The sequence below is a fragment of the Poecilia reticulata genome, linkage group LG8, assembly GCF_000633615.1.
Source record: "Poecilia reticulata strain Guanapo linkage group LG8, Guppy_female_1.0+MT, whole genome shotgun sequence".
Taxonomy (NCBI): Eukaryota; Metazoa; Chordata; class Actinopteri; order Cyprinodontiformes; family Poeciliidae; genus Poecilia; species Poecilia reticulata.
Window position 1 is genome coordinate 17,698,920 of NC_024338.1, and position 13,182 is coordinate 17,712,101.

At 35.6% G+C, this 13,182-nt stretch overlaps 2 protein-coding genes across 6 annotated transcripts; one reads left to right on the forward strand and one right to left on the reverse strand.

Moving 5' to 3' along the window:
• Positions 1–683: 683 nt before the first annotated feature.
• Positions 684–7,492, reverse strand: pheta2 (PH domain containing endocytic trafficking adaptor 2). Of its 2 annotated transcripts, none has more exons than XM_008416338.1 (4): positions 7,403–7,492; positions 3,844–3,931; positions 3,448–3,748; positions 684–1,291 (listed from the first exon to the last, which is right to left on the reverse strand). In XM_008416338.1, the coding sequence occupies exons 2-4, from the start codon at positions 3,922–3,924 to the stop codon at positions 888–890; spliced, it is 786 nt and encodes a 261-aa protein (XP_008414560.1). In that variant the 5' UTR covers positions 3,925–3,931; positions 7,403–7,492; the 3' UTR covers positions 684–887. The 2 variants fall into 2 exon arrangements, with proteins under 2 accessions (XP_008414560.1, XP_008414559.1); XM_008416337.1 differs by lacking the exon at positions 7,403–7,492 and adding an exon at positions 5,341–5,532.
• Positions 7,066–12,808, forward strand: cd2bp2 (CD2 (cytoplasmic tail) binding protein 2). Of its 4 annotated transcripts, none has more exons than XM_008416331.2 (7): positions 7,066–7,163; positions 7,453–7,531; positions 8,651–8,783; positions 10,194–10,351; positions 10,978–11,557; positions 11,642–11,727; positions 12,532–12,808. In XM_008416331.2, the coding sequence occupies exons 2-7, from the start codon at positions 7,457–7,459 to the stop codon at positions 12,640–12,642; spliced, it is 1,143 nt and encodes a 380-aa protein (XP_008414553.1). In that variant the 5' UTR covers positions 7,066–7,163; positions 7,453–7,456; the 3' UTR covers positions 12,643–12,808. The 4 variants fall into 4 exon arrangements, with proteins under 4 accessions (XP_008414553.1, XP_008414555.1, XP_008414554.1 ...); XM_008416333.2 differs by having other exon boundaries at positions 8,654–8,783; XM_008416332.2 differs by lacking the exon at positions 7,066–7,163 and having other exon boundaries at positions 7,184–7,531.
• The last annotated feature ends 374 nt before the right edge of the window (positions 12,809–13,182 follow it).

Genomic DNA, 13,182 nt, shown 5'->3' on the forward strand with positions numbered 1-13,182 from the left:
TCTCTGATTAGATTTTTAACCTTTATATCAACTGAAATTGGTGAATGTTTGTGCAGCAAAATTAATTTGTTCTGCTATCATTTTAAAGGTATTAATAAATGTTTCCAAAGCTCATCAAAGGTTGACAAGTCGGTCCAAATCAACATAATCAAACCAATTTGTTGTCTAACTGTGCTGGTCAAATCTGGCACAACTCATTTATACAAGTTTAGTTTGATTTTGTTAATGTGAGAAGGAGGAGCAAGTTGATGTCTGGTGACCTAAAACAGCAAAAAAAATAAATACAAGGACAAAAAAATTCTAACTTTATTGATTTGAGTTTTTGTGAAATTACTGCGACTGAAATGTTTATATTAATATTATTAATTTCTTGGTGTTTTACTGGTATTTTCTTGTATATTTTTAGTTTTTAAAATCTATTTTATTGATCATTTATCTATCTATGATGTAATTATCATGAAGTGCTTTACTCAGATGAGGGTGCTTTAAATGTGTTTTATAAATAAACTTTGATTTGGCCTCTGAAAATTATAACGGCACAGACAAAAATGTAGCACAGTTGACTGATATTTTTTTTTTTGGTTCATTTTGTGAATGTGGACCATCTGGTTGACCTTCGACGACCTTGGGAAAGATTTTTTTTCCCAAGGTCTGAAAAGTGCAGGGGTTCAAATTCACTCGGATGGGGATCAGAACTATTTTTTTTATATACATTTCTGTTTTTTCTTTAAGTCAGATCAGGAAAATATCACTTTGTCATAAACAAATAAAACATTTCAAACGAGTATCTGAGCCTCAAACTCTGTGAAAGTCAGAGCAGAATGACTCACAATGTTCCAGTTCCTGACTGAATAACTTCATCTCAGTTCCCTTTCAGCGCCTTTCCTTCAGCCCAGATCGATTAGAGCTTTCTCACGTTGCTCCCTTTCTGTTTGGCGACTCCTCAGCCACTCCTCTCTTGCTTTTTGAACCTCCTGCCCATAAAAATCATGAAGTTTACTGAACTCCACGAGTGGGTCGGACCCCACCAGAGGCCATTCGCCGTACAGCGGCGCCGGTCCGTTGAGCGGCGTCACGTGAGCGTTTCTCCTCGGCCACTTTTTGGGCGACTTTTTGGCAGCCATTTTAGTAGGCATTGATGGTGGCGGTAGAGCATCGCTGGCGCTGAAGCTCCTCCCCTCCCTGACGAGTGAAAGTGGGAGCAGTGCTGGAACCAGGAGGCTGTTGGTGGGCGAACTGAGGGATTTGAAGGAGGAGCAGGAGTTGGTAGAGTCCTGTTGCTGTTTAGCTTCTGCAGGAACAAGAAGAAACAGGTTAAAAGTTGTTGCTTTATGTGCTTTAAAGATGCGTAGCAAGAGTTTTATTCGTGTCCATTATTAGTCGTGTTTGGAAATAGCAGCACAACTTCTCAGATCAGTTTCAGATCAAGAAACTAATTTTAAAGGTGACCTACTATGCTTCCTTGAACAGGTTAGGGTAGCTCTATGACCTCTACAAAACATAATTATTACCTTTTCTTGTGTAAAATCATTCTTAAGAATGTTCAGTTATGCCTATCTTGAACTGTTTTAGGGCGTCTTGTCACTTTAAATCCAAATAAGTTGCTGCTGGCCACGCCTCCAAATCAATGTTTAAACTCGCACACGAAAATGGCTGCAAACAAATGCGCAATAATGCCACTGTACATCTTTGAAAAGCAGAAGTGGAGCCTCTGGCACAACCAACAAGAATGTAGGAAGTGGTTTCTGGGTGGTATAACAACAAAACACTTATCTTTTCCAGCAGCCATTGTACAGTGCATACAGGGGTAAAACCAGCTGACCAAATGTGCTGGAGCTCCGCTTGAGTTGCTAGGTAATGGTCAAGTGTGACTTCACTTTTTGGAGGTTTTTAAATAACTAATTTTCCAGAAACCAAAAAACATTAATTTATTTCCTAAAGCTGAACAGTTTTTAGAAGCAGCTGAGACCAAAACGAAAGTACAAACTGTGCAAAATGTGAATTTTGCTTCCTTCAAGATCAGACAACATGCAACAAAGCGAGTGACAGCTTTTGATCTTCAGTTGAATAAAAACAAAACTGAAGTTTTTATATTTGGATCTAAAGAGGAACCATCTAGACTCAGCAGACACCTTCAGTTTTTAGAGACCAGGCAGTCAATCTGGGTGTAGTGATGGATTCAGACCGAACCTTCAGAGTCACATAAAGACGGTTACAAAGTCGGCCTTCTATCACCTGAAGATCGTTTCCTGACAAGATCTAGAATAACTCCAGGCCTCTCAGGTCTTCTGGTTTTAGTCTCCTTTGCAGAATCAGAACCAAACATGGAGAAGCAGAATTTAGTTTTTATGCTCCACTAATTTGAAAAGAAAACTGCAAAACAGCCGAAACACTGAGTTCCTTCAAACCAAGGCTAAAAACCACCTATTTAGAGTTGGTAATGACTAATAATAACTGGAACATCATTAAGTTTTGTCTATATTCCAACTTTTTTTCTTTTATTATGCCACAGCAATTAATTATTTAATTTTCTTATTTCCTTGTGTCCCAAAGCTTTAGAAATGGCTTAATAATCATTTTTCTACTTATATAAATGATTTCTTGTATGTTAATTATTTTTTCTCATCAGAGCATGGTGTGTTGCTTTTTGAGACATTTTAGCTAACCTGTTCTGATCATTTTATTTTCGTTATTATTATTATTCTGCAGGTCAGACAGTAATTAACATAATGTGAACTGGAACTGAATCCTAACATTTTAAATGGAGAACTTGCAGATATTGACTTGCAGCTTACTGAAGGAGGGAAATACATTGCTAACACAAAACACTGAATGCTAAAAAAAACACAGGAATTAAAATATTTTCTGTCTATGGGATTTTACATCTACACTGCAAAAACACAAAATCCTACAAAGTATTTTTGTTTAGTTTCTAGTACAAATATCTTACTACACATGAAATAAAACAAAAGTAGCTTACAAATAACTTTTCAGCAAAATATAGGAACTGAAAAAATCTGTTGTGATAGACCTGTTACGTAAAATGTACACGTTGCTTTTTTCGTACTTTTATTTGGGTTTTTACTGCTTCTATAAACAGACCAAGTATTTACAAAAGCAACCAGATGGTTTTTTGGCAATAAGTTGATGTTTTTTGGTGTCTGGAAAATTGTCTGATTCAAAAACCTTCAGAATGTAACATCACAAATCAGCAGGCACTGCCTGTTACCTAGCAACCCCAGCAGAGTTACATCTGTTACCTAGCAACCCAAGTGGAGCTCCAGCACAAAACAACATCCTGTATTGCTGAAGTTACTTGTAAGTTAGTTTTGTCTCATTTCAAGTGTGCTAAGATATTCACACTAGAAACTAGACCAAAATGTTTTGTAAGATTTTGTGTTTTTTCAGAGTACAATCTAAAAAAACACAATATATCTACAGACACACCTTCATACTGCCTCCCCAGGTCTCTCACCAGATTGGAGAGGTAACAGTGGCTGGCCAGGAAGAGCGCTTTAACCCAGCGCCCCTGAGTCTGAGCGTCTCCGGCGGCAAACCTGTAGGTTTTGAGTCCGGACCCGAACTGCAGGGCGAAGGGGAAAAACCCGTCAGAGTCCAACATCTGGACCGTGCAGCCCTCCAACACGATGACGCCCAGAAGGTGACGGTCAGCCGGACGCTCCTGGTAGAACAGCAGGTTGGCTTTCAGCACAAACCACCGCCTGTGGTAAGTGGCATTTCTCTCCTTCTGTTAAATCAGTAAAACAAATATAGAAGTTATAAATCTCTTTTTCAGATAATCAAAATGTGATCGGAGGTTTGTGTTTGATTGCTTTCCTGAACCTTTTTGTAGAGATATCCCTCCTTATCCACTGGAGATGTGCATGACAGGAAATGGGTCAGAATCTTTTCATGGAGCTTCATTCTGACTCTTAAAACACAAAATACATTTAGAAATCACCGAACTGCTAAAAAATCAAACGTTCACAGTTTCAAGAGCAGATTTTTAAATTCCTGCAAATACAACGCCGTTAAGCCTCGATCAAAGCAACAAGTTAATCTGATTTATCTACTTCCACAGTTGAGTAATAACTAGTTACATTTACTCAATTACATTTACTCAAGCAACTTTTTTGAAAAAAATTATTCTTTGGAGTATTTTTACTATACTGTACTTTCTACTTTTACTTACTTTTATTATGAAGTATCTCTACTCTTATGAGTTAAATTTCTGGATTTGTTTTAACTAAACATTTCCCAGACACAGACCTGCAGTTTTTATTAAAGCTGCATAAGTTTTTTATTGAAAAAAACTGATTAGATTTTTTTTCTTTTCCCTATTTTTTTTTAATAGGAATTACTGCAATTTTGGTCCTTAAAAGACCAAAATTTCCACTTACCTTTATGTTTTGATATAATTTTTGAATATTAAATGATTGATAATTTGATCAGTCACTCAGTACTTGAGTACTTTTTACCAAATACGTTTTTACTCTTACTTGAGTAATTTCTTAGACGGCTTCTTTTTACTTTTACTTGAGTAAAAATATGTTGAAGGATTACTACTCTTACTTGAGTACAATTTTTGGTTACTCTACATTCTTCTGATTACTGCTTTCACAACTGGTGACTGATTAACTGATAACTAAAATAACACTAGTTAAAAAAATCAGAAAGATAGAAATAATCTTAACGTAATCCATTTCCTTCTTTTGGTGACTGAAGATTTTAAGGTTAAAATTATTTAACTGCACAAATGACAATCAATGCAAAAATGGACGCAATTATCATAAGGAAAAAGTAATTAAAAATAAATTAATCCTTAATTTAGATAACAATAACAATAAACTTGATTTAGATTTTAAAAATGGATGTTGTATAATTAGAGTAAAATTATATTAATGACAGGAAAAAGTTTTTAACTGCAGATGCATCCTTTGCTGCAAATGATCAAGCGTTCGCGAAAAGAATGCTACAGGCAATAAAATGTACATTTTCTTATTTTAAAAACAATTGTATTATTTTTTTTGTATTTCTAATTAAGTAAAAATCTGCGCCAATTTTTTTATCCGATTAATTATCGTCAAAAAAAATGCGCCAATTTTTTTATCCAATTAATTATCGTCAAAAAAAAATCTGCGCCAATTTTTTACCCGATTAGTTATCGTCAAGACTGATAATAGAAAAATTAACTGATAGCTAAAATAATCCTCGTAGTTGCGCCTTAGTTTCCACAAAAGTTTAAAAGAGAGAAGAAGAATAGAAATAATCTTAGCTAATCCAGTTTTCCTTCGTTTGGTGACTGCAGAGAGAAAATGATAAACAGTGACTCAGACTTACCTCAGTCGGGGTTGAATCTCCCGCAGGGTCAACTCGCTCTCTCAGCCTCTCTACAACCAATTAATTAATATCCTTCTCTCGCTCTTTTCCATCCTGTCGCTTATAAAGTCGAAACCAGTTGTTTCCCAGCTGGCTGACTCAAGACGACCCAGACAACGCTTGAATATTTAGTTTCAGGTTACTAACACTGGTTCTCTCACGAGGACGAGGGGACGGCGTTGAAATATAAATAACCCGACCCACTTCCTGGTAACAATACCCCGACACATTATCGTCTGCTTTGAGCTGATGGGATTGGACGCGGCTGAACCAAGAAACTAAAAAAATTCTTTAAAAATGCAACTTATGACGAGAAGCGTCACCTGGAAGTGAGACGCTAACCGCTGTTAGTTTTCTCTCTCACTTCCTCCTTTAAGTTTATTTGTGATTCATGTAGGTGGTTGATTCTTTAGGGAGTTGCACAGAGATGCGTTAATATGTATTTATGCTGAAAGCAAGCAGAGAGACATTCACTGACCTCTGGGAAACGTGGGCTATTTTTGTTATGGATAATGTGTTAAGACTTCAGGGCTGAGTCACCGTAACTGGCTTTTAAAATAAAAATATTCCAGTGCATGTTGCTTTCTACCACTTATCTACATATTTTTTACATATTTATGACAGGTTCTCAATAAGTGGGTTAAAACTTTTCTTAATCACTCATCTGAAAAAATAGATTTTTCATAAGGAAAATTAGCTCACATCATAAAATGGGTTTTGTTTTTTAAAAAGCTGAATAATTAAGAAAATGTCAGTGATGATATGTAGGGGGAAAAAACAACAACAAAAAAACTTGGGCATTAAATTATGGATGTTTAATTATCAAAGAAGTTATTAAAATAGATGTCAGTAAATATTACATAGGAATTTTTTATTTAGGGAAGAAAGAAAAAATTGAAAAAAAGAACAAAAGTCTTTTGGCATCAAGAAGTTACACGGATTTGGTAGATAAATATAGAAATAATAATAATTAGAATAACAATAACAGTTAATAATACTTATTAATAATATTAATAAATATTAGTAACCACAATATTAGAAATAATTAATAGTAATTCAATAAATTACATAATTTTAATTTATTTAAATTTTTACTTTCTGTGTAGAATAACCCAGTACGGTACCAGAAGTGATAGCCTAACTAACTAACTAACTAACTAACTAACTAACTAACTAACTAACTAACTAACTAACTAACTAACTAACTAACTAACTAACTAACTAACTAACTAACCCATTTTGTAGTTACAATTTGAATAAATTGGCAAAGTAAATAAACAAATAAATACTACCCATTTCTTGTCTTCAGTTAGAATAAAATAAATAAAATAAAAACTTTGTTTAAAAAAGACTGCATTAAGTACATAATAATTCAGTCCAGTCTTCACCGGAACTGATGAATATTGATCAAACCCAAACACGGTACCAAAATTACTACAGACATGGTGTTTTTTTTTTCTAAATAAGTAAAAGTTTTCACAAATGTCACACTAGGGTTTACAAAAATCAACTTTCAAGATGCAATTATCCAGTCCATATATTTTCAAATGTTTGTCTTTGACTTTTTGAATTTAAGATTTAAAAGTTTACAGGTTTCTTTAAAAAATGTTGATCTGCATTTTATTTGCTGGGAGCTTTAAAATTGTGTTTTAAGTATCATGTTATATTAAGTTAGCAGTCATTTGCACTCCTTTCCATAAGGGGGCGATAGAGCGTCAGGGCTGTTTTGTTCAGCAATGTCAAAGTGCAACGACGAGGAAACGAAAACGAACTATTTTCACCAGGTTCTTACCATTCTTTACATATTTATTAATTCATCAGGCGCAATTCCTAAACATACGTTTTAAACTCTGTGTGTATCTAATATTTAAGCTCTCGGCGGCTTTTAATCTCTAAAAAGTGTTTGATTTACGCTTCACATGCTCTCCATGCGCTGTGATGTTTTTATTTTGAGCTAACGTTGCTAACGTTGTAGCATCAAGCTGCATGTTTAATTTATAAATCCGCTGATGATTTAACTCACCTTTAAGCTGCCCTGCGGTAGTAAAGGAGTCTCCTTATATCCTTCTGTAGCGCCATGTCGAAAAGAAAAGTCACATTTGAGGACGGAAACGGGGAGCTCGACCTGGAAGATGACGGCCTGAGTAAAAAGGTGCTTCTTTTATGCTACTTAGAGATTAAAGCGTTATTCTGGCGGTATCCAGTGAACTGTTTGCCAACACACTGCTTAATAAAGCAGGATAAGTTGTTTTTATTTGAAGCAGACTACGAGCTACATTAATGATGAAAAAAAAAAAACTTGGGCAGATTGGTTAAATAATTCTAAGCATGTTAAAAATAAATTTATCAAATCTTTGCACATGTTTCACTAAAAGTGCGTCATTTACAATGACAATTACTATGGTGATGTCAGATAATGTGAAAAACGATTGTATTTGGTAATATGAAAGTAAAATGAAATTCCGGCTAACCATTTGGGGAAGCATTTATTCTTTAAAATATTTTAGTCAGGCTTCAAAAGGTCAATAATGATCATTTCTGTAGCCTCAGAAAATGGTTGTGTGTCTGTTCTGATCAGATTCCACTTTATTCATATTAATAAATCTTCCTCACGCACCTGACTGACTTATACAGAGTACCTCAAGGTTCAGTGATTGGATCAATTTTCTTTAATATATGTACAAATATATAGCAAGGGATATATTTCCACCATGCTCTTAATGTCGGGTAGAAGAACTGAACAGAAAATAATTTAAAAGGAAAACTGTCAAAAACTGTCTAGAGAGCTGTTGCCTCCGTAAAATAAAAGTAAAAAAATAAATTTGAGAGCTTTAAAACTTTTGCACAATACCATACAGCACAGTGAATTTATATCAGATTTCTCTGTAGCTGTAAATCTCATGTGTGGCTGCGTCTATTTACGGGCATGTCTAAACTTAGCTTTCAGTTAGCAGAACTTGAATGTCTGTCTGACTGGAAGCCAAACCGCTTACAGCCTAATGAAGCTGTTCGTGTTACATTTTACACGATGGAAAGGAATTTTAAATTGTTTCGCTTGACTGAGCATAAGAAATATGATACTCCTGCTTGGTTACTGCAGTGGAAAAGACGAGTTAAAGACCGCTCTGTTCTGATCATCTGAAAAATGAAGAACTCTTATTTTAGCTTCACGATTCTTTGGCAGGTTTTTAATGTGCTTCATAAATAAGCTGACCTGGATGATTTTCTTCCATAAAACAGTTGTTTTTGTGCTTTTCACCCTGTGGTGAAGCAGAACTTTGAGGCTGTCAGTGGACCAGGCTCCAGATTTAAAGGTAAACACTCCCTGGACAGTGATGAAGAGGACGAAGGCGACGGCGCAGAGAGCAGCAAATACAATATTCTCGACACTGATGATGTGGAGGGTAGGTGCTGTTGAATATTTTAAAATAAACTTGCAAAATTATTTTCAACCACTTGAATTTGCACAATTTTTTTTACTAATGTAAGTGTGTTATATTGGGATTGTATGTGACGGAGCATCATGTCAGAGTGGAAATAAAACCAAATTTCTTATGAATAAAACTGTTTTATGTGTTACAAAGCGTTTATATTCATCCCCCTTGACTTTGTTACCCCTAAATAAAATCTAGTGCAAGTAATTGCTTTTAAAAATCATTATTAAATGGAGTCCAACACTGCAAAAACACAAAATCTTACAAAGTATTTTTGGTCTAGTTTCTAGTTCTTGGCACACTAGAAATAAGACAAAACTAACTTAGAAGTAACTTTTCAGCAAGACATAGGAGCTCGTTTTAAGCAAATGATTTCTTAATATTGGTGAAAAAGTTCTAGTTCCACTGTCGCCGTAACCTAGCAACCTCAGCCAAGCCTAGCCGTTACCTAGCAACTCAGTTCTAGTTCCACTGGCAGATTATTTCTCTTGTAGCAAGGAAAAATGTCTTGTTATAAGTGAAATAATCTCCCAGGGGAGCCCATACTTTTTTATGAATAAAATATATCACAAAATATTGCAAAAAAAGTTTAAGTCCACATCACCCATTGCTAACTAAAAAGTTGGTTGCGTTAACCAAAGCATTAATCATAAACATTACTTCTGCTAATGCTAAGGCACTAAACCATCATTGGATTTATTAGAGCTAATGCTAAAGCGTGGAAGCGGACAGCAACAAAACGCTGACCATGGCACATAGGGAGATAACAGCGTCCCTTCAGCTAACTGCTATTGACCTGTTGTGTTCACTAGTAACCTCTTGTCTTAAACTTGATTCATTTATATTTTATTTTGTACAACAAAACAGACAAGTAAATTAGTGCCTTACAATTTACCCAGAAACATTAATTTGGGGGAAGCTAAGTACGCTAAACGTTTTCATTAACTAAGCCAAAAATTAGCTGCTGTTGTTAGCATATTAGCGGAAAATATGCTAAATGAAAACCAGGTATCATTTTCATCCCTTTCACTATTATCTACTGCTTTGTCTTGATCATTTAAAATCACATAGTGTAGTTTTTGCAACTTTGCAAAACACTGTATGCTTTATTCTTCTATTTTAAATGATTATTATTTCACTTTCTACTGATTTGTAGATGTACTGTTTATAAAACTCATCCAGAGACGCTACATAGACGCAGAGATGCTATGAATTAGCTTCTGCTATAAGCACTATGATGCAGACATTTGTGTCTGTCCCTATCAAATAAACTTAAATTAATTAAATTCTTTTAGTTTATTAATAGCAAGGTTATGCTTTAACTTATAAAATAAATAGTTGGAATTAGTTTGATTTGTCAATGGAAATTTTGTTTTTTAGGCCAAGAAGGAGCAACAATTGACTACGATGAAGGAGTTTCCATTACTCCTTTTAATCTGGAGGAAGAGATGCAAGAAGGACACTTTGACTCCGAGGGAAACTATTTCATCAAAAAGGAAACACAAATTAGAGACAACTGGCTTGACAACATAGACTGGGTATTTAGATATAAAAGAACATTATGTTTGCTTTATTTGCGCTTTACAGCACAAAATCTAACCAAGTATTGTTTAGTTTCTAGTGAAAATATCTTAGTACAGTGGAAATAAGAAAAAAACTAACTTAGAAGTCAATTTTCAGCAGGATATAGGAGCTTGTTTAAGTAAATGATTCATGAATATTGATGAAAAAGTTGTAGTTTCACTGGCAGAGTATTTTACCTAAAACATTGGAAAACGTCTTGTTATTTAATTTCCTTTTGGAACTGATTGAAGTATTTTTGAATTGAATAAGTGAAGTAATCTCCCAGTGGAACTAGAATTTGGTTGCTAAGTGACGGCCTGGGCTTGGCTGGTGTTACTAGGTAACAGTGTAGCGTATGTTGATAGTGACATAAGTGAAATAATCTGCCAAAGGAACTAGTACTTTTACATTGTACATTAAGGAATTATTGACTTAATACAAGCTCCTATATGTTGCTGAAAAGTTACTTGTAAGTTAGTTTTGTCTTATTTCCAGTGTACTAAGATATTTGCAGTAGAAACTAGACAAAAAATACTTGGTAAAATTTGGTGTTTTTCCAGTGAAGCAATTTGTAAGAAGTACTAAAAGGCTTTTCTTGCAGGTGAGAATAAAAGAGCAGCCTTTCAAGAAAAAGAAGAAGGGCCTTGCAGCCAAACGGAAACGCAGAGCTGGCGACGAGGACGAGGCTGAAGAAGAAAAACAGAGAGAAGAGCAGCAGGCCGACCAGGAAGAAGAGGAGGAAGAGGAGGTCGAGCCGGCAGAGGATCCGCTGGCGTCCTTAACGCAGCTGCAGCTCACCGAAGCCGTGGTTGAGTTGTTGCAACCCGGAGAAACGGTCGCTACCGCCCTCCGGAGGCTGGGAGGCCTCAGCGGACGAAAGAAGGCGAAGCTGAGGGAAGACAAAGATCCCCCGGACGAGCCCAACCGGGACACGGAGAAGCTCGACAGGCTCACAGCGTTGGCAGACAGACTGGTCGGATCCGGGATGTTTGAAATTTACCAGCAGACGTATGAAAAACTGGCGCACATGATGAAGAGCATGACCAGCAAGCGGCCGGCGGTGGAACAGAAACGAAGCGGCGGCGGCGAGGAGGAAGGGGACGAGCTCGACATGTTTGGGGACAAGTTTGACGAGAAGGTTGGAGAGAAGTCCGAAAACAAAGACGAGGAAGACAAAAGAGGTTATTACGTCAGATTTTTAAAAAATGTTTTTTATTTTTTACTGATATATGCTTGGTTTGATTCATTTATTTCTATTGTTTTAGTGAGTGATGAAGTCCTGTGGGAATACAAATGGGAGAACGAAGAGAAGTCTGAAATCTACGGGCCGTTCACCAGCGAACAGATGCAGGTAATGCAGAGGGATTGTTTTAATCTTTGATTATTATGATGATTAATCGATTAATCAGATAAAAAATTTCAACCATTCTGTGGATTTTCATTCAAGCCTTTTTTATTCATTATTTGAAATGCATTAAAAGATGCAAATAAACAATTTAATTCTGTTTTTAAATAAGAAAATAAACATGTAATTGCTTAAAATGTAATAACAGCACTCCTTTAGTTTACACTTGATCTTTTGTAGCAAATGATGCATCTGCAACTAAAAAAAATGAAACTGCAAATTGATAGCAAAAGATGGTTAATAGAAGAAAACAAATGCATATATATATATATATATATATTATACAGTTTTGGCTTAATTAATATTCTGACTGTGTTTTACTTTCAGCAAATGGGTTTTTGTTGAGTCTATAAACTCCAATTAACGATTAATCGATAAGTAAATTAGTTGACAATTGTTCCAGTAATCGATTAATCACGATTATTATGATCAATTGTTGTAGTCATATATTGATGCAATTAAATTTAAACCCTAGAAGTAAAATATTGTGATTAATTCAAATGTAAATGGTAGAAATGGCTGTAATCTAACCAGATTGCATTTTTAAGTGTAAACAATCTTCATCTCTGTGATCATAAACAGAAGTTTAGCGTTACTAAGGATTTAAAAGGTGTTTTTGTTTCTCTACTTTTTGCAGAGTTATCACTAAATCCCATTAGGTTTACTAGATTATAAAGTTGCTAACTCGGCCTCCATTTAACCCCAGTCTGACCTGGTGGGCTTTAATCTCCTTACTGTCTGTTTCTGCAGGGTTGGGTGGATGAAGGCTATTTCAGCAGCGGCGTCTACTGCAGGAGGGTGGATCAGGGGGGATCTCAGTTCTACAACTCGAAAAGGATTGATTTTGACCTCTACACATGAATCATGTGCATCAAATGAATCACAACCAATGTTCTGTGTCAGCGTTTCCTGTTTTACAGGCTTTTGTTCTGAGTTTTTGGTGTAAAAATGGAATATTTTAACTCTGCCTTTTGCTTTCTGCAAGTTGTTTTTAAATAAAGTTTTGTCCTGGTCTGGATAGAGGTCATATTATGGGTGGTAAATATGTACATTTTCAAAATAAACAATCCCAATGGCAGAATATCTTTAACAGCAATTAAAACCAAATTATTCTCATGATTGTATTGAAGAAAAATGTTTTTCAGGATAGTTTAGAGCAGTGGTCCCCAAACTACGGCCCGCGGGCCAGATCCGGCTCGCCTCCACATTTGGTTCGACCCCCTGAACAATACCAGAGAGCATTTCGATTTTTTTCAAATACCGTATTTTCTGGACTATAAGCCGCTACTTTTTTCCTAACTTTGAACCATGTGGCTTACAGTCTGGTTTCGGCTTATATGAAGATTTTTCTTCAACCACCAGGGGGCTCTTTAGCAGGAAATGAATCATTGGAAGTCAAAA

Coding starts and splice junctions, on each gene's coding strand:
- pheta2 (XM_008416338.1), bottom strand. CDS start 3,924: ATGAAGCTCCATGAAAAGATTCTGACCCATTTCCTGTCATGCACATCT. Junction 3,749..3,843: donor AGGGATATCTCTACAAAAAG/GTTCAGGAAAGC, acceptor CTGATTTAACAG/AAGGAGAGAAATGCCACTTA. Junction 1,292..3,447: donor CCTGGGGAGGCAGTATGAAG/GTGTGTCTGTAG, acceptor TTGTTCCTGCAG/AAGCTAAACAGCAACAGGAC.
- cd2bp2 (XM_008416331.2), top strand. CDS start 7,457: ATGTCGAAAAGAAAAGTCACATTTGAGGACGGAAACGGGGAGCTCGAC. Junction 8,784..10,193: donor CGACACTGATGATGTGGAGG/GTAGGTGCTGTT, acceptor TTTGTTTTTTAG/GCCAAGAAGGAGCAACAATT. Junction 10,352..10,977: donor GGCTTGACAACATAGACTGG/GTATTTAGATAT, acceptor CTTTTCTTGCAG/GTGAGAATAAAAGAGCAGCC.